Genomic DNA, 21,974 nt, shown 5'->3' with positions numbered 1-21,974 from the left:
TCTCAAACAAACTTTCCCTTCTTCTAATGTTTCTATTTCTGTTTCATGGATTCAGTTACCCAGGTGTACAATCTTAAAGTTAGCCTGGATTCTTCTCTTTTTCACTTTTCACACAGTACATATTAAGAAGAATAGTCTAGAGTTAAAGGAATGGCCTTATTGTCCCAGTGCCCTATAGTATGGAATGACTCAGGAGATATATGTGCTTGTTAAAAACCTAGAACTAATTACTTAGAAGATAGAATGATTCAAAACTGATAGTCTCTGTGATAGGAGGAAATTACAATATATCTGAGGTGCACCTATGCTTATTAAGTTTCTCAAGCATACAAATCTTGAGAAAATTTTATTGTGCTTACTCATATTTTGACAACCAGAAAAGTGCTGGATAATATAAATATGTTTAGCAAACTCAGTGATAAAGTTTCCTTTATTAAGGATGAATGTTTTTATGTTTGAGGAATAATAGATATGTTTTCAACTAAAATGTACTAAAGAAACATTGTTGTTATAAAATTTAATTGATGTAAATATGTATACAATAATTTCCAAAGACTGTTTCTTAGGAGCTTTGAAAAACTTATTTAAATATTGTTGCTATTTAATTATAAAGATGAGGTATGGTATAAAAAATGCTTCCTAAAGTGGAAAACTTTTCATCTTTGAAGTAATATTGGACTTAATAGTGAATTTTACCTATGTATATGGTAATGATCTGGTATTTGCAGTAAAAGATTAATTCATGCTGAAATTTAGTTTTTGAAGCAAAAAGAACAAAATGTCAAAAGGTCCAGATAATAGAGTTCAATTTATGTGTGGGAATGATTTCCTGAAAATACAATTTTCTCTTTTGCCTAAAATTTAGAATAAAACAAATCATTGAAATCAATTGGAAGGAAAAAATTGTCCTCTAGACAAGAAAATGATCCCAGTCTATATTGAGAATAGTGTTTTTATTGATGCATTGTTGGTGGAGTTGTGAACAAATCCAACCATTTTGGAGAGTAGTTTGGAACTATGCTCAAAAAGTTATCAAACTGTGCATACCCTTTGATCCAGCAGTGTTACTACTGGGCTTATATCCCAAAGAGATTATAAAGAAGGGAAAGGGACCTGTATGTGCACGAATGTTTGTGGCAGCCCTTTTTGTAGTGGCTAGAAACTGGAAACTGAATGGATGTCCATCAGTTGGAGAATGGCTGAAAAATTATGGAATATTACTGTTCTGTAAAAAATGACCAACAGGATGATTTCAGAAAGGCCTGGAGAGACTTACACGAACTGATGCTGAGTGAAATGAGCAGGACCAGGAGATCATTATATACTTCAACAACAATACTAGATGATGACCAGTTCTGATGGACCTGGCCATCCTCAGCAACGAGATCAACCAAATCATTTCCAATGGAGCAGTAATGAACTGAACCAGCTACGCCCAGAGAAAGAACTCTGGGAGATGACTAAAAACCATTACATTGAATTCCCAATCCCTATATTTATGCCCACCTGCATTTTTTATTTCCTTCACAAGCTAATTGTACAATATTTCAGAGTCTGATTCTTTTTGTACAGCAAAATAACGTTTTGGTCATGTATAAAAAAAAAAAAGAGAGAATAGTGTTTTTTCCCCTTAAAAACAAAATCAATTTTATAATTTTGCGTGTGTGTGTGTGTGTGTGTGTGTGTGTACAATTCCAACTCCATTGAAAACACACAACTCCAATATTTGGAGTCTAAGCTAGCTCAGAAGATTTGGAACAGTAGAAACAAAGAGTCCCAAGCACCCCTTTCCCTAAAGGTTCACCAAAACACAGTCTATTGTATTGTGGGAAGAAGTGCCAGAAAGTATGTTCAGAGAGGGTAATGTAATATAGCATTTGAGGTCCCCTGATTTTGGGCGGGAGGGGACTTCTGTTCTAACAATAAGTCAGTAGTCCTAAATCTTCTGGCTTTGTAGTCTGCCTCAGGAAACTCCCATCCCCAATCTGTATGATTCTAAATAGACAAACTTCTTGCTAAGATAGTTTCTGGCCTCAGGATAGTTGCACAGATGAAACTCCTGAGACAACAGTGAATAGACTGCTCTTCAGTTGATTGTCGAGTATTGGATAGATAATCCATTGGTCAGTGATAACCAAATTCTGGAGACCACTCCTCTGGTCCATAGAATTAACATGTCAACGACAGAAAGCTGGATAAAGAGGTCTCCTCTGTCTTAGGACTTTCTAATTTCTTTTGAAATTCAGCCTGCTTATAATAGAGTTACAATTACAATAAAATTTGCTTCCTTCCTAACTTCAACATTTGGTGGCCCAGTAGAGGGAGAGCCTGACCTCCCCTGGCTTAATTCCCTCATCAAGGTAAGCCCACATATTTTTCTCTCCCACAATCCTATAGTGGGACACCCCAAGCCACTGGATATGTCCCAACATAACACTAGACCCCAAACTTTTGGAGTCCCCTTTGTTGTGCCACAGCTCCCTTTTATTGTCATGCCTCAGTTTCCCTAAGTTGTCCTGCCTCAATTTCCCTAAATTGTTCTGCCTCAGTTCCTTGTTCTGCCTCAATCCCCCAGTTGCAAATCCCTCTCCCCCTTCCCCCCTGCTTCATGACTATTAGGATTAATATAATTTAGGGCTGGCTACTCTAAGATTATAACTATATCATCTCAAGACAAGGGGGAGTTCAGACATCCAGGCTCTTAAATCCTCCTAAATTCTCAAGATTTTATGGTCCTCTCCCCTTCACCCATCCACCCTGTCAGAACCAAATTGATGGTCCATTTCAGGAAATTCTGGCATTTACCAGTATTCGGACTCCACCCCTTTCTATCCTGATCTTAGAGCTACACACACACACACACACACACACATATATGTCATTGGAATCTCACATTTGATGCTGCTGCTGCTGACATCCAGACATCAGCTCTGGGACCAAAATGGATCCTTTGGTCCCAGAAAATCTCTCCCTCTCAGAAATCAAAAAAAAATATTAAAAACTCTCTAATCTCTATCTTGCCTGTTTCTCTGCCATTATACCTTTCCAACCTCAACAATGGGAGAAAGTGACTTTAGTCCTGGGAGTCAGAGAAGAAGCTGATTTGGGAATTCTTGGCCTTCTCAAATTTTAAGGGTTTTTTTTTGTTTGTTTGTTTGTTTGCATGCTACAGCTAACTCTCACTAGAAATTAAGGCTTTTGTCCTATGCAAAACATAAAAATATCTTATATCTTTTAAACAAAGGAAAACAAGGGAAAAACTATTTAAATACCCACATTTCATGATGCAAAGTGAACCAGCAAGTGAAATAGAACAGCTGCAGACAGCTATTAGTTGGCATAAGTAGTAAGTGCCAATTTTTTTTTACTCCACCTCAATATTTCTTATGTCTGTACCCATTTTATATGGCTACCATCTTGGTGCCTTATCATCTCTTGCCTGGATTATTATAAAGGTATCCTAGTCATACGTTTTAGAAAAAAAGTTTATACAGATGAAAAAGTTTGTTAATGAGTCACGCTATAAACTGTGAGTAAAAACAAATCTTAATTCATAGACTGAATTGAATGAAACAAATTATTTTGCATATAAAATGTATAGATGAATAACATTGTTCCTGCTTTTGAAGAATTTATAATCATTTTTGGGGGATGGGAAGAGACACACAAAATTACAGACACATAGCTACAATATAATAAATTGTTCTAAAAGAAGTACAAATTGTTATGGATTTTGAAAGAACTGTACATGGATAGAACAAACAAGGAAAGGAAATTCAGAAAAGATATCTTGAATGAAGGGAGGTGAAAGATGAGCTTGGCTTTTAAGATAGGATTTTATCAGGGAGAGATCTGCTATGAGGGCAAAAATAAACAGCAGGAGCAAAGATTTAGAAGACAAGAACAGGATACATTTGAAAAATGCCAAGTAGTGAGATTTGGGTAAACTATAGGATATATAGTGAATAAGTAGTATGAAAATAGTCCAGAAAGGCAGAATAGGATTAGAATCTATGAAGGTTTACATTATGAATCCTCTTAAGAAATCTAGACTTTTTTGGTTGTTTTGTTTTCCAACTTCTATTGGTGCTGTAAAAAATATTTTCCATTCTGAATAAATTCCAAATTAACAAATTCTTCAAGAATTGAAAATAAAAGTTTATTTTTCTTTTCCAGTTTGCATAACGAATAAAGAATAAATCATATTATACATTATTGAAAATCAGCCAGGAAGCTCTAGGTTAAATTCCTCTCTCTAATACAATTGGTTGTACTGACTACATGATCTTGGGCAAGTCACTTAGAACAAAATACATTTTTAGTGTTTTAGACAATTTTAACTGCCCAAGATTATAAACTGCAAAGACTGTGCCAATCTATATTGGTAGAAGGAATTTCCTTATGTAAGAGTTCTCTATAACAAAAAAAAAAAAGCCACACTTAATTTCTACACATTTCCAATATTTTAAATTTTCATGATATTTAAAAATGCCATACCATTCACAAATATAATTAAAACTTTTTTGTAGTAATAATAACCCAACACTAATAGCTAGCATTTACATAATACTTTAATCTTTGCTAAGTGTTTTACAGAGCTTAACTAATTGACTCCTCACAATAGTCTGAAAAGTAGGTACTATTATTTTCCTCCTTTTACAATTCAGGATGTAGAGGTAAGTGACTTACCTAAATATCACATATCCACTGTCTGAAGCAGGATTTGAATTCAAGTGTTCCTCACTGTGAGTACTGAGATCTATCCTCTGTTTAATCTGGCCACCAGAAAATTATTTGTAACTTTTTGATTATATAAATTTAAATTTAAATGTACTTATTTCATGTTTCAGGGAAATGATTGTCTTAGGACAACATGATAAAAGAAAAATTCTTAAATATTAATGATTAGTCTCTTGATCTGAAGAGAGTAATCTCAATAATTTCATACAAATCTATTTCAATTAATTTTGGCAAATAAAAAATAATTCTTTATCTGGATCTCTGATGTAGCTATGTAATTAATCTGATAAAAATACAATTTGAAAATTATACAATAATTATAATTTATCATAAATTATGATTAATTTTGTTAATTATTGCTTAATAAATTATTTCATGTTCCTAATGGCATAATATCTTATCCCAAAATAAATACTTGCTGATTTATCTTGAAATATCAATTCTATAATAATCTGAGTTGCAAAAAAAATTTAGAGAAATATCAAACTTGAATAGACTGAAAAAATATTAAGTTCACTTAATATGAATTTAGGTTATTAAGACTGAATAAATTTAAAACAAATTTACTCTAAATGCTAGCAAAGTTAAGACTGATACACTATAATAGGAAGATAATTTGCATGTGATTTAGTAATAAAAGACAAAGATGGAAATTCAATTGTTTCTATATAATTCAGGCATATACAATTGATAATACATAAATTTATTCCCACAAGCCAAGACAACTGGTAAGCAATTTTGTAACAATTAGTCTTAAGCAGTTTTGTGACTTCTTTCATTAGAACCTATCTCAAATACCTTAAAAATCCATAACACAAAGTTTGAATCAAAGAACACAGTAATTATGAAAAGTATAAGGGAGGTGAATAAAACCTATTTATTTATTAGGAAAAATGCATTTTTTAAACCCTTGTATTAGTTTGCTACATGAAAAAAACCACTGTTCTTATAGCTATGATTTATTGATGACAAGGAGAATTAGGTAGTGAGCATGGATTGACTAATATATGGTGCCTTATATATGGAAGATATTCCATAAATATTTTTTTGGTTGGCTTAGTAGAAACCATTACCTTGAATACAGTATATTTTTAGGTGAGGCTGTTGTAACCCCTAAAAATAGAAGACAAGTATGTTGATATATCATTTGTAATTTTTCTTAATTCAAAGCATGAAATTGAATGTCAATATAAAATTGGTTATATAATTCATTTAAAAATAAATCATAAATCATAATTAATCTAACTGCACAAATGTGATTTTTTTTCCAAGTGTAATATAGATTAAATCTTTCATTTAAATACAAGTTAATTTCTTTTTCTCTTCTTATACCTCCTGTATTTTTGGTTACATTCTCTTACTTTTCCTATGTCATCTTCTGTGCTGCTATCACTAGTTTCTGGCTGCCATTTTCTTTTATTCATTAGATAAAAGTCCCAGTCAGTTGGTTGGTGAACAAACTCAAAAGAACTTGATCTAGCATCCAAATCTGAAAGAGGATTTAGCATGGATAATAGAGAAAAGCTTGAAGTTAGTGGTGGTGTCATCTGGCATTTTGAAGGTTGTGCCATCAAATTGTATATAGGATGTTGCTATGATTAAAAAAAGATTTATGGATAAGAACAAGACAATAAATGTAACAATCTCTGTATATTCTAAATACATAAGTGCTTATTAAATCAAAGTATTTATTGGTAAAGGAGATATGGTGGTTATGCATAATAGGGAAATTTCTGAAATAGAAATTAAAGACAATCAAAATACATGACATAACACTATAAGGCGGATAGATGAGACAGAGAAAAACTGCCTTAGTAATTAATCATAAATTAAAGATTGTTTTAAAGATAAGGGAATTAAGGTTCCCCTCAATTTATAAGGATCAAACCTTCAGAGTTGAGAAAAAACAAAGGGGAAGAAAAACATCTGTTGATCAGCCTATGATTTACAGCTGAACAGGTTCCCTCAATATATTTATCTTGGTTACTTACTATAGGGCAATAAAAGAAGAATATCAAGCTGAATAGCATTTGAATAAATGAAAACTACTTATTGCTGCAAATATCCATTTATTTAATGCCAATATTTTCCTTTTAATGCAATATGACTTAGAAAACCATAAAATGCCACAATTTTGAATTTAAAATTTCGAATGAAAACAGACACCTATATTTATATTAAATAAGCTGGAAATTGTTATCAAATATCACTCATTAAGTAGTAGAAGCAGAATGGTTTGGGATATAGTAGTGACAAACTCAAATAGAAAGGAGGTTTAATCCATGTATATATTTCTTTCAAACTACATGCTGACAGTTTTAAAATGTTGTGTTATACATGTTTTATTGTATTTATTTATTTCATTAAATATTTTACATTTCCATTTGAATCTGGTACAGCAACACTTGGGAAGCCCAGAGGCTATGTTTGACATCTCTGGAGTAATGGATAGAGAGCAAGCCTCAAAGCCAATATCTTGGTGCGAATTCTGTCTCTAAAACATACTATATATGTGACCCTGTACAACTGACTTAATCATCAATACTCTAGATAAATCTTTAACATTGTAAGTTAAAGAGAAGGGGCCAATTTTACTGATATAAAAGGGTTCCTTCATCCAGGAGTTTCTTATGCTAATGAAATCATAGTTATCCCTATATTAAAATATACTTGAAAATAGTATAGAGGAAAGATATATATGACCATAAAATGAAATATGAGAGGCCAATTAATAAATAGTCAAGATATTAAATAGTTGAGCAGAAAGCTCCTAGCAGGAGGAACAAATTTGTTAAGGACAATTTATGAGAAAATAAACAAGAACCATTTGATAAGAATTGATTTAAATCTACAGAAGGAATACTCATACTGATGAAATCTCAAATACAAAAAAGATCAATAAATTTAAAAGGTTAAATTTACAAATTATTCTTAAGGAATAAATTCTTTGTCACTCAGGGATGGTTCAATGTGTATGGGAGGTGGAGAAGGATGTATTTAGAAAAAAAAAGTCATAAAATCAAAAGACATCAATAAAAATAACATAAGATTTTAAATGAGATAGAAAATCTTCGAAGCCTAACTATAACTTATGTCTTGCTTCATTTGCAGTAAGAATGTCAGTATGGATATGGTACAATTCTTACAGTAGTATGCTTACTCACTGATTTAATTACCACACATTTAGAACAAAAACAGCTAACTTAAAGTTTACAGATTAGCTAAAAACTGGTATCAATCTTATCATTATCTTTCCCCATCTTTAATACTCTGCCCCGTAATTATGTTTAAAAACTTACAACAAATAGCTTGCAAAACTTTTCATAATTAGATTAATCACAGAAAGCAAGTTACAATAGGCCAAATATGAAAACACTTTCAGCTAATAACGGTCTTTATATTTTTAAAACTGCACATGCCCTACTGACTTCTATCTCTTCCTAATGACAAATTTTGGTTATTGGAAGTCCTTCTTACCATCTATTTCTTGAGATAACAGATATATGGGGATTCAGTGTAAAGAAAATACAGTAGTATATCAACACACTATAAGAAACAAAATGAAAATTTCACACCAGCTTTTAAAAAATAATTTGTCTTTAATAACCCTGCACAGATTTGCTTTACACAGTTTTTCTTTCTTCATTTTAAACTTGATATTACAAACTAAGCCAAATAAATGAAAAATAATAGAGAAGACACCAAAAAGACATAGGTTCAAGTTCTGATTCTAACACAAATTAGCTTTATGATTATGACCAACCAAGTGCCCTAGGTTTCAGCTTCTGTGAACTGTGGCTCACAACTTCATAAGAGGTCTCACAACTGAAAGTATGGGGTGCAACATAATTATTTATAATCAATAAATGTTTGATTTGTATACCTATAAAGCCAGAGTCATGTAAAAATTTCTCAGGAAAAAAGGGGTTATGAGTGGGAAAAGTTTAAGAAACCCTGCTGTAGCTATTACCTCTCTAAAATTTATGGAGGAATTGCTGATATGCATCAGGTGAAAGAAATTTCCACACTAGGATTTTCCCATACTGAAGAAACCACAAATAAAAACTGATACTTCTCCCTAAACCAACAACAATAGCTATATGTGTCCATGTGTATAGCTATATATACACACATATATATGTGTGTGTATTTATACATACATATATTAAACTTACCATATTGTGAGAGCCAAATTCCTGAGTAAAGTTAACATCATTTGCTGTAAAAGTTTGTATGGGAAATGCTCTTGACAAATAGTCTTCATTTCTATGAAAAGAAATATAAAACCTAGAAATTTATACTTTTAAAAAATAGAAATACACACACACCCCTATCTTTTCTAGGAAGCAGTATAAAAGAAATCACTAGTAGAAAATCAATCTTGACCACTTTAGGACCCCAGTAGAGACTTCCTGGGACCTTGAGTTCAAGAGCTTTTGGAATAGTAATGCTTCTACTACAGTGATCAAAACGTCTCTAATGTCTTTAATGCATTTTTGCAACTTCCTGCAGGTGCTAAAACCATATATATTGAAAACCCAGGAAATACAGTTCTTACTACTAAAGTCCAGGCATTGTCAAATGGTTCAATATGAGAAACTGAAAGGATTTTTTCAGGAAAAATTATATTAAAAAAGAGATACTATCATCTGTTTTGCTATTGTACCCTAAAGAAACTCCCATTTAATTTGCAGCTGAAATCTTCTATGTTATTTCTGTGTTAGAATATAAACTCCTTGAGAGCATGGAGAGCATGTTTTATTTTTTAAATACATCTCCATGGCAAAAAACCATGTTTAAATCGAAGTTCAGATTCTTACTAGCTATGAGTCCTTGGGAAAGCCAGTTAACTTCTGTTTGAATTCCTTCAAATGCAAAAGAAATAACAATAATATGTACCTATCCAGGTTGTGAGAAATAAATAATATTTGTAAAAAGCTTAGTGTGGTGCCTGGAACATAATAGGTACTTAATAAATACTCATTTCCTTCCTTTCTTTGTTGCTGCAAGATCAGTTTGTCTGATGTGTTCCTGAATTTGATAGCTTTCCTCCTACTTTCTTTCACTTCCGAATTTTCTAAAAAGTTCTATAATTTCTACCTCAATTATTATCATGACAGTTGTAGCAGATGTTCTAATATGTGGAGAAGGAAAGGGGACAGGAAGAAGCAGGGTCTGCATCAGCCATTTGAATAGATGGATTGGGCACTGTCTAAACAAAAGTGATGGCTGCCTATTTAAAGCATGATAACATTTTCTTTTTAGATTTTCCCTTAGTAATTATTATAATTAGATTTCACCAGAATAAAAATATTAAGAGAAGAACACTATGTGATTTTTCTCTGGTCTTAAAGATTAAGTGGATGTATCTCTGCTTCAGATCAGAAGACTAAAAACAGAGAATCCTCTAAGTCCAGTCTACCAATCTTTAACCCAACAACATAGTTATAAAAAAAGAATATAATGTACTGGATGTACTACCACTTGAAGTTGAAAATGATAAAGTTTATACTTCTTTTAAAACATTCTATTTTCACTTCTCTTTTATTAAACAAACAGGTTTACCTACTTTGGTAACAAAGTAAGGTACTCCTCAATACTCTGGATTGGTAGCAAAGTTTACACTTTTTATACTGCACATGTGCACACACACAGATTATGGATATGCACATACATCTGTATAGGCATCTACATGTATATACAAACATCATTAGCTCTCATTTTCATTGGAATATGTGAACTTCTATCATTTTTTTCTACAAACTATTTTATTACCTGTAAATTTGTGAATTTATGTTAACATAGTTCTCAGCAACTTGGTTATTCAACTCAGCTGAATGGGAACTCCCTACAAAAGATCAGAAGATTATGTGAGTTATAATTTCCTAGATAGTTTTGTTTTTGATTTATCACTACATCAATTAAAGTGGCAGAGTGGTCATGATTAAAATAGATGCATGTAATAGATTTCAATTATCTCAGATGAAGGAATAATATAGAGGTTTTCCATCAAACACACACACATGATTCTTATTGAATTATAAGTACTATATATTCAATTTTACTGCATTTCGTAAAAATTGCACAAGAAGAGGGTTATAGAAAATGATGTCATTTACATCTTTAAAACTATCAGTACCACTTTTACTTTTATGTAAAAGGTTTTAACTATCAAATCTGTAGTGATATGGAAAATGCAACACTACATTACAGAATGAAAGACAGGGATGGGGTATAACATATATGTTGGGCAAATCTTTAGGTATTAGTCAGCTATATGCCCCAAAGAAAACATCTACTGAACTTTTTTAAAAACATGTAATAGACTATTCCCAAAGAAAAAACCTATTTATTTAATTTTCCACTTGCCAGAAATAAATTGAGACAAAAAGCTCTTCTCCCAAGAAGGCAATGCTTCTAGTTCAAAGGGGAAAAATTAGACAATAGAAAACATGAAGTATTGATTCAGATTCTTTGACATATTAAGGAGGTATTACAAACATTTATTTGAGAAATATAGCTAGCTCCAGAAAACTGCTGAACACATAGCACTATTATTGGGAGGTTCTCTGAGTCCTAAAAGGTATGGTCTCACCTTGCAATAGAGTATCAGTATTCACAGTATTTTTTTTTATAATCAACAATGACAAGTGAGCAAAAAACTTGCAATTCTAATATCAAAAAACCTTTAGTCCCATAAAAGAACCTTTAGGCTCATTCAGAAGCCTCAGTTAAATGAAATGACAGTAAAAGATACTAAAACAAAATGGTAAAGCTGAGAGGGTTCCAAATGATCATCTTATCCAAATATTTCATGTAATAAATGAAGAAACCAGGGCACAAAGGAGTTTAGTGATTTATTCATATAATAAGCTTATGTCATAGCTAGAACTATGGCTCAAACCATTATTCTTTAGGTCTTGTCTCTGTTAATTTGGTAGAATATTCAGGATTAGCTGCTTGACCTATGTAATAATAACAACATAAAACTTAACTACCACATTTTAAATTGTTACAATGTGAATTCAAGAAATATAGGACTTACCAAATCTATATTGCACATTAATTGGTCTACCATATAAACGAATTCCATTTAACAAAGCTATAGCATAGGATACTGATTCTTGATGTTTAAAACAGACAAATCCAAAAGGTTTGGGTTTTCCTTCTTTATCCTTACATATGGTCACTCTGGTTAATGGTCCGGCCTGCAATGAACTTAAAAGTTATTTTGTCATAAATCTCAAAAGTTATTCTTAAGTCTTATGCCAGTTTAGTTATTATAAATCATGATCCCCAAGATATATATATATATATATGTATATGTATATGTATATATGTATAAGAAATCACTTGCAGAATTTTACATATTATATTATAATAAAATATACATACTATTATATTATACAATACATTATTGTATATTATGTTATAATATATATTATAAAATTTGCAAAATTTAATATTATACCATCAGTATTTGACTCAAGCATCTTATAATAGGTACTCTTATTTACTAATTAAAAAAGCATCTTATATTTGAAACCATTTAGAAAATTTCTGTCTTTAAAAAGTCTTTATATTCAATTTATATAAGTATTACCACAATCTTTGTTATATAATATAATGAGTACTTCAGAACATTAACAATAATGAATAGTTCAGTTCAAAATAGTTTAAATATTTCTCATATTTTGAATGACAAACTTTTTAAATAAAATTCTTACACAGCCCAGATGGAAATCTAAAATATATAATAAATACATAAACATAATACTTAATTCCTTTAGATCAGAGGTATCAAACTCATCGCAGAGTAATGCCTGAACTAGATTAAAATATAATCAGGAAATATTCAGCAAAATAAATAAAAATATAATACAACATAATATTAAATTTGGCCTTAGATGATATGGCACTCTTACCAAAATTAGAAAATAAGTAAACAGAATAAGTGATATTTTAACATTCTTTTTCTGTTCCTTTATATACTGTCAGCATTCAATGGGGAAAAGAAAGTTTCAGATTCCAGAGAATCAAATTTACATAAAAGGAACTTTGAATTTGGAAATGTAAAATCATTTCAGAAACCATTTAATCATGGAATTTCTCAGTTGGAAGAAATCAGGTAGTACTATCTTTACATCAACAAGAGTCTCCTATAATGTACACGAAACATTCATCCAGTTTCTGCTTGAAAACCTGTTGTAAAGAGGATGTCAATACTTTCCAAAGCATTCAATTTTCTCTTCTGCATAGCTCTAATTGTTCATAAGTTTTTCTTTACCTCAAGCTTATTATCATCCCTACATCCATTTATTTATTTATAACTGACAGATTTCTCCTTATTCTGTCATTTGTGGAAAAGTAGAATTTGTCTATTCCTTTTCCCACATGAGAGTTTTGCAAATTCTTGAACAAAATCATTGCATCACTTCCAAGTCTTTTCACTTTTGTGGGCTATACAAAAGCAATCCCTTCAATTGATCTTCACATATCTCAATCCTGAGGATTTTCAACCTTGTTTTGTTAAACCAGTTGTTCAGATTTCCATACAACTGTTATCTACATCATATTTGTCAATAAATAAACATATATTACTATTGGTCTATTTTGTGACACTTAGTGTCTGACGACACCCTGCTAAGCATTAGGCATACAAAAAGATATAAAAGGCAAGCCTTATCCTAAAGGAGCTTATAATCTAATGAAGGAAGCAAAATGCAAACAAATATAAACAAAGTTATATACAGTGTAAATAGGAAGACATTGAAATAGGAAGACAGAGGAGTTAGGGAAGATTTCCTATAAATGGTGGGATTTTAGTAAGCCAGGAAAATCAGTAGTTGAAGCAGAAAGAAAAAAAAAAAAGAAAAGATGAGGTTAGTCCAGCCTTTTCTATTTTTTTCTATGACGTCAAGTCAGCTTTTTATAATCATTTTCTTTTTCTAGACACTCATTAATTAATTTTTAAATAATTAATTCTTGGAAAAATCCTAGCCTATAAGTCAAGCTCACCTGGCTACACATTTTCATGCTCCTTCTCCCACTTTTTAAAATTGGGATGGTATTTTAAAAAATCTTTAGTCTTTCTTCTCTTCTTTCCATTTTTCTAAAATCACTGATAATAGTTCAACAATCACACATTCTAGTTCTCTTAGTGTATTAAAACATAGTTCATCTGGGACTAATCTGAAGTGCAGTTAGATGCTTTCATCCTATCTCCCTATCTACCTTGGGAATCAGCTCTCAAATAGTTATTTTTGTTGCATTCGGAGGCAATCTTCTTTTTCTAAGGAAACAAATAATAAAAACTAGGCTATTCAACTTTCTAGTTATCATGATCCATTCTATTTAGACAGTCTACCCTCCCATCCCATTTCACCCAAAATAGTGAAAACAATCAAATTCCTTAGGTTTCCTCATCAACCCCAGTTTATTGTGAGCTTTAATTACTATTACAGTTCCTAAAGGATACTGTCCTATTATCTTATTTATTTCCAACAATTTCCTTTGTTTACATCTTTTACACAGGCTTTTTCTAGAAAATTTGAATTTTCTGATTGGTTCCTTATATAGCCACAACGGTCTCTTTAAATCGTTCCCCTTTTCCTCTTCATCAAAACACTTCTGTTTATGCCTTGGAAATTTCATTCCTGAAACATCTCATATCTCCTGAGATTCCTCAACTAGAATTTTAGTCAGCCTTTTAGTTTTTATCCTTTTCCTGAATCCTTTAAATCTTCTTTACCAAATCTACAATACATATCAAAATATGCAAGTTTTCTTTTCTTCTGCCACAAAACCTAAGAGGGAATGGTATTTTTCTCTTCTGCAAAGTTGCTAGTTCTACTCTAGCAATCAATTTCTCATTGTTGCTAAGAATTAGATTCAGAATAGAAATTCCTTTTGTTGCTTCTTACACCTTAAGAAAATATTAAATACTATAATGCTAAAATGTATCCTAAAAGGTTAATCACTTCCTGATATTATATTTAGATGAGCATGTAAAGATAAAAGAACATTTTGTTGACAAAAAATACTAATACTATTTTTGTATTGGTGTATGTTAAACATAAAAGTTTTTGTACCTTGATACTGTCTTACAAAAGAAAATTTGAATCTTTTTAAAGCTAAAATTCAAGTAAAGTAAAATCCAAGTTGAAGGCAAAGTAACTAATATTTTAAGCTAGCTATATTCTGTTGATATGACTGCTTTTATAAAGTTTCTAAGTTCTAGAAATGATCTGGAAGCTTCTTCCCTTTGCCCATGAGGAAACTGAGATACAGAGAAGTTAAGTGACCTCTCCAAGATCTAGTGGTATAATCTAAGCAAGCACTCAATTTTCTGATTCCCAGTTTGATTTATAGCACTATTAAAATACTATGTATTGTAATCACTATCCTTCATGATGTCTGGCATTGGATCTTTATTATTTTAAGCTGATTTAATTTCCAGAGAAAGGTGAGCTGGAATTTGGGAAAATAGCACAGGAATTCTCAGCTAAGAACTCTCCAAGAGGGACAGCAAGGTGGTTCAGTGGCCTTAGAGTCAGGAAGACCTCAGTTCAAATCCAGCCTCGGATACTTAATGCTTCCTAGCGGTGTGACTCTGGGCAAGTCACTTAACCCAAATTGCTTCACCAAATTAATAAATTAAATTTTAAAAATGAACTATTCAAGAGTCAAAGATAGTATCATCCCAGGTGTAAGAGCATCCATCATACAACAATAGATGAGTAGTAACACCTTACCAAAGTCCACAACCAGAACAGCCCATCCTGAATCCACACCTGTCTATATAGTTGTTTTTCCCTGAGTAGATATAATCCTTGCTCCTTATTGCAACTTTCCCCTTCTATGAGGTTCACTCCCATCCTTCTATACCAGTCTACTCTTAATTAAGAAGCCCTGAGGTTTTTCTGTCATGTTTTTCAAATTCAATACCTAGATCATTATGTGGTATTGCTCTCTAACTCAAACTCTTTGAGATCCCATTTGGTGACCTCAATAGACATGTTGTCATATCTTGAAAATTGTCATTAACTGATTTAACAACTTCTTAAAATCCTGTAACTTAGGTTAGACATGTCAAATTTTCTACCCACAAAACTCTTATTTTCAGTGTAGCCTAAACCAGATTAAAACGTAGCTGGGAAATGTTTAACAAAACAAATAAAAAATACAATACAATGTAGATGACGTTAACTTGCATTGTTCTAAGCTAATCTGTGGCCCACAGAGATACTTTCTATTTGAATGCTATGCCAGTGACATATATCTTCAATTGATCTTGACCAAGATCATGGCCTTGATAAACTGTTCAACTTCCTTGTCCCAGAAATTCAAATTTTTTCATAATAATCCCTTGTCTTTCCATTTTTTCCTTTGCTTCATTTTGTCAAAACATCCTTCCTTCTCTTTTGAACTTCAATCAACCCACCTTTCCTAGCTCTTTTAGTTACTCTTGCTCTGGTCTTACTTTGATCCCTTTGAAATCAAGATTGTTAGTTAATCTATAGTGTACTCTATATTTGCATCCCTTACCCTATTGCTACTTATGTCTTATTAAACCTGAAACCTGAATTGTTCCTATTGTTATTCCTTCTATATTCTAACTTGAATACTGCTGAATGACACTAGAGGAAAATACACAATCCTATCAGCTAGGTCCACTACAAATTTATAAAGTATCATAGACTTCTGGTTAGAAGAAGCCTTGGAAGTTACTGAGCCCAAATATCTGAATAAACATATTTATACACAACAGTTTTATAAATAAGGCATAGTAAGTTAAGTGACTTGTCTAGGGGTCACATTGCTAGTAAGTGTCAAGGCAGAATTTGAATTCAGATCTTCCTGATTCCAAGTTAAGACTCTATCTTCTATGACAGTGATATCATACTTAAGTAGAAATGGGGCTCACTCATCTATATAAGGATCTCTAAGGGCTGCATATTGACTTAGGTTTTTTTCTTTTTTGGTTTTTTTGTTGTTGTTGTTGTTGTTGTTTTGACTGAGGCAATTGGGCTTAAGTGACTTGCCCAGAGTCACATAGCTAGAAGGACTTAGTTTTAAAATATAAGGTTAGCTATGATTTATTATATTTTTATTTGCTTTGGTAAATATTTCCAATTACCATTTTAAACTGGCTCAGGCTATCATTGGGAGTGTTACAGGTCTACTTGCTATGACATCCTAAATCCATTAAAATATATTTAGATTTCACTTATTTTAAAATCTTTGCTTGACCCTACTACCCTCTCATCCTAGATTTTTCCTCCCTTTCACAGATAAATTCCTATTTTTGTGTAGAAAAACATACTGGTTGCTTTTCTTTCTTAATCTTCCATTGACTTCTCAACCCTTTGCAAATTGACAAATTTACTGATGCTGAACTAAGCACTGTGCCACCCAGCTATTCAATTTCTATGTTATTTGTATGTATTTTCCCCAGAGTAACATATGCAGAAGTTCTCCACAATTTTCTTTTATGATTTCTCGCATTGCAGTATTCATATTTTTAAAAATGTTGCCGAGTTCTGTGGTCCTTATCTCTGTATACCCTATCTTCTCTAATTACTCTAATTACTGATTTAAATTCATTCCTAATTTCTTTCTTTGTGAATTCTATTTTTCTTTCAAACTACTTTAGAATTTCTTGCTTCATGATCTCTAAAGTTCCCGTTTTTTTTTTCAATAGTAATGAAGGTTTTCTTCATGTTTTACTTTGATGATCATCCTGTTTTGTGTGGTGCATTTCCACTGAGGCTTTTTCTCCTGATATATTTCCTATTTCAGCCCTTCTTCTGCACTCCCAGGCATTTTCTTTTTAGTCTCCTCCCTTTCACCACTACAAAACATCCTGAAAATGGGCTGCAGGATGCTTCTAGCCTTGTCTCCCAGCTGCCTTTCAGCCTTTTACACATTATATTGCATATTATTTCCCTTCACATACTTAACATTACAGGAAAACTGACCCACATGACATTCCTGCTATTCCTCACATTCCATCTCCCATAACCAAGCATTGTCTAGACTATATTGTTTGTGTAGAATAAATTCTTGTTTAGCCTATCTCTCAAAAAGTCTAGCTTTCTTCAAGGCTCAGCTCCAGCACTACTTCCTATACAAAGTCTTTCTTTTTCCTCCAATCCATGATGTCCCACTCCCAAAGTCCTTATAGTTACTTTATATTTCTATATGTCCCAATTAGAATGTAAGCTCCTTGAAAGGACTGTTTAGTTTTTTATCTTAATAGCTCCTACAAGTTAAATATTAAGTCCATGACAGCAAATTATTTAATCTCTCTTCTACCAATAGTATCCCTGAAATAATTTCCCTGAGATCTTCTGGGACCTTCCTTTATTAAATGGGCTTTCTCATTTCTCCTTTCCATTCCCTAAGCCTCCAAATAAGCTTTAGTTATCTAAAATCAAAACTTCCCACAAAATCTCTCTCTTGATATTACTATATCTTAAATTTTAAAGTTATCAATCTCTTTCTTCTCCATTACTGGAAAATTTCTACTAACCAAATATATTTATTGCCTCCACTTCAATCTCCTCCAACTTACTTAACCTCATTGAACTCTTTTTGCTTTTACTGCTTTCCTGAACTTGCTCTTTCAAAGGTCATTAATGATTTCCTTGTTGCCAAATCCACTGGCTTTTCCCAAAAGAAGGAAGGGAGTGACATCTTTAGATATGATGAAAAAGTTCATAATCTCAAACTGAAAGAGAGGAAAAACAAAGTAAAGAAAGTTAGGAAGTGATTTTTAAATGGAAAATATTAGTTCAAAAACAATTTTTCTTCAGGTTTCATGGTTATTATATAACCTAATTCTTCATCATTTCTCATACCATTTATTTCACAAGTTTTCATTTAATAAGGATTTACTATTATGGATACAAAAATTGTTGCTAAAAACCAATAACAGCAAAAAATAACATGAAAAAAGTGTTCTTTGTGAATTTTTACAAACTACACCTCTAGGAAAAACAGTCAAAGAAAAAATGAATCTACTGCCAATATAGAGCATTTTCTGAAAAAAAAATAAAGGTCTACTACCTAAGGTTATTTAGTTGAAAAACTTCATACTTCATAGTGTCAACTTGCTTTTGAAAGACCTCTGAAAGACCTTAGAGCTGGAAGACAGCATGGAGTTCATCCAGTTCTGCTATTTTAATAGTTAAAAAAAACCCTGAATTTCAGACTATTCAAAATAAACTACCACCTTTGTGACATTATTGTCATAACCTATTTTGCAACTGATTTCTTTAGGTATATTCATATTGGCACTCTTCATTTTCACTGTATATTGATAGTCTTCATTTGGCTTCAGAGACATTAAACTAAAAATGTTTTCTGTTATTCATACCCACAATCAGTCTTAAAAATACTACTATATAAGTATGAAGATGAATTTATATTTCAGTCAAAGCTTGGCTGGACTGGCTCATGTCATCAAGATCTCCTGTTTTCATATACCTAAAAAAAAGATAATGATGCAGATGAAATTTTAGTTCCTTCTTTTGGAAATAAAAATAATGTCATTGATTTGAAGCCAAAAGACCTGGATTGATATTCTAGCTTTGAGATATGCTGGGGGAGAAGGGTAGTTTCCTCATCTTTAAAAAATGGAATCGAATTAGCTTTGAATCTACGATTCAATGATATGAGTGTTTTTTAGGGCCAAAAGAAAAAAAAAAAAAAAGCTTGACGACTTAATTTATCTTGGAGAAAAAGATAATATAGATTTATAGATTTTGAACTGAATGGGAACTCAAAAGTCATTAACTTCAATATCCTAGTCTTATAGATAATGAAATCAAATCCCCAAAATGTTAAATAACTGACCTAAGTCACACAGGAAGTAAAAGGTAGAAGTAACAAAAGAACTCATATCCTGCAATTCAAGCATGATACAATTGAAAGAGCACTGTAGGAGCTATTTTCAAATCCTGCTTCTGACGCTTACTACCTATGTGACCTTGAGAAAAATCTTATTACTCTACTGGATGTCAGTTTCCTCCTTTATAAAATGAGGTTCTTTCACTAACTCTTTAAAATATTTTCTAGTTCTAAAGTTACGATGCAATGAACTTATTCTAAAGCTAGGCATTGTGTAGTGAAAAAATAAACAAAACTTGTTTGAAGTCAGAGGATCTCAGTTCAAATCCCACTACCATTGCAATTGGAAAAAAGTAAGTCACAACCTCTTGGTGCCTTCTTTTTTCCATCTGTAAAATGAAAAAGTTAGACTAAATAAAATTAAATTAAAATTCATCCCACCTTTTATTGTGCACACTTTTTGCCTATGTTCCTTATTAAAATGTTCCATGAGGGAACAAAATTGTTTTCTCTTCTTGGCGTTAGCCCCTTTTTTTGTATTTCATATTTCCTGGCGGATATTAAGTGCTTAATAAATGCCTGTTAACTGACTTGTCTCAGATACTTAGATGTAATAATGGTGAGTCAGTCAGCATCTCTCAGTTTCATTAACATTAAGGAGGCGAAGGGAATCTTAAAGTCCCTTGCTTACTTGATTCCTTTATTTTCGAGACACAACTCCTTTCATTGCAGCATTCTGCCTCACCACACAGATTCCTGAGCCCTAAGTTCCTGAGGCTAGCGCATAGAAATCGGACTTTTAAAACAGAATATGGAAGAATGGGAAGTCAGCAAAACAGAGGAGACAGTACTTAATCCTCTAGGCTGGGAGAGCCCAGCACAACCTGGCTCTCCCGGCCCTGCCCCCACCTCCTAAGCAAAAGCCTAGGGGAAAGAAGGCATTACCTGCAGAAATAGTTCATAAAGTATCTCTTCTCGCACCCTAGTCTCTAAATTTCCCACGAATACCGTTCGGTCTGCAGTCCTCTCCCATGTGTCTGACATTGTTCAATGACCCGCAGCTCCTTTCCCTTCGCCGCCTGCGCTTTACGCCACCGCACCCGGTACCCACAAAGCTTCCTCCTCTTCTAACTGGTCACCATAGAGATGGGGGCACGCCCCTCAGAGACTGGCCAGAGCTCCCTCCAATCGGCTTCCCCTCTCGGGTTTAGGACTCCATCAGGCTCAGAATTAAAAGATGCTAAACTCGGATTGTGGAGCTGCAAAGGAGAAACAGAAGGATTTATGGTTCTGTTTCATTATTTTACGTACCCGTTGCATACAATACCGAATATTCATTCAGGATAGAAGCTGCAAGATTTCAGAGAATAGACTAGGAAAGAGCCAGATATCAGAATGGAGGTTAATGTACAAATACAATAAAGATGGTACTTCAAATGAGCACCTAAATATTTAAAAAATCAAGTTCTTTATTAATGGGTTGTGTTACAGACTAACTCAGAAAACTGTGATATGAAATAAAATGAAACAATACTTTCTGTAACGTTAAAGAGCTATAAAAAGGGCCAGCAAAGTTTGTTCACAGACTTGTCCTTGAAGGAAGAACTGGGTTCTTCTACGTTTAAGAAAATTGGTTAATTAGCTAATTAAAGCTGACAGCTAACTATGCAAATATGATGCAGTCATTATAAGCAGCAGCATATATATATAGTTTCCATGTGAAACTTGCCCTAGTTAATAGGGTTCCTAAAATGTGAATCTAAATTATTTGATTCCCAAATGGTGAAAGAGGATTTTTTCATTTTGTAGTAGCTGTAACATCTTACTGTACTTGGCATTCTCTGGAAATGATTATTATAAATCCTCAAGCAGAAAAGCAGAAAAGGGGGGGGGGAAATCTGTTATCAAAGTACTGCATATAATTTTTGTATAGCTGTTTAATATTTAAAGATAACACTTTTGAAAGAAACATAAGGAAATGAAGGAACTTCATTTTATGAGGAGGGAGGACGTGGAACAAGGATTTAATCAATGAAGTAAGTCACAAGTATAAAAAGATCATCCAACAATATGTACCTGTAACACTTCTCTAAATTAGAGAATTACCTGGGAAACAGATAAATCTAACTTATAATCACACAAGTAGTACATGTCAGATAAAAACTGAAATGTTCACCTTATTTCAGACATATATGGGAGTATAACAACCTTGATCTTAAGCATTCCCCTTTCATTATTAAAAATCTGAAATCCATATTAAATCATTTTACCATTACAATCCTCTTTATTCTTTATGTTCTAGGTGAGTGTAATACACACACACACACACACACACACACACACACACACATCTATCTAGATAGATAGATGTGTGTGTGTGT

General features: G+C 32.5%; 1 protein-coding gene across 2 annotated transcripts; it reads right to left on the bottom strand.

The window, feature by feature from the left end:
- Nucleotides 1-4,173: 4,173 nt before the first annotated feature.
- RBM11 (RNA binding motif protein 11) lies at nt 4,174-20,707 on the bottom strand. Of its 2 annotated transcripts, none has more exons than XM_023500426.2 (5): nt 20,539-20,707; nt 11,786-11,948; nt 10,516-10,588; nt 8,916-9,006; nt 4,174-6,332 (listed from the first exon to the last, which is right to left on the bottom strand). In XM_023500426.2, the coding sequence occupies exons 1-5, from the start codon at nt 20,635-20,637 to the stop codon at nt 6,048-6,050; spliced, it is 711 nt and encodes a 236-aa protein (XP_023356194.1). In that variant the 5' UTR covers nt 20,638-20,707; the 3' UTR covers nt 4,174-6,047. The 2 variants fall into 2 exon arrangements, with proteins under 2 accessions (XP_023356194.1, XP_031815017.1); XM_031959157.1 differs by having other exon boundaries at nt 11,786-11,958; nt 20,539-20,600.
- Between the last annotated feature and the right edge of the window lie 1,267 nt (nt 20,708-21,974).

The sequence above is a fragment of the Sarcophilus harrisii genome, chromosome 3 (assembly GCF_902635505.1).
Source record: "Sarcophilus harrisii chromosome 3, mSarHar1.11, whole genome shotgun sequence".
Taxonomy (NCBI): Eukaryota; Metazoa; Chordata; class Mammalia; order Dasyuromorphia; family Dasyuridae; genus Sarcophilus; species Sarcophilus harrisii.
The sequence above is the reverse complement of the archived record's forward strand: the minus strand, read 5'-3'. Positions and strand labels throughout refer to the sequence as shown.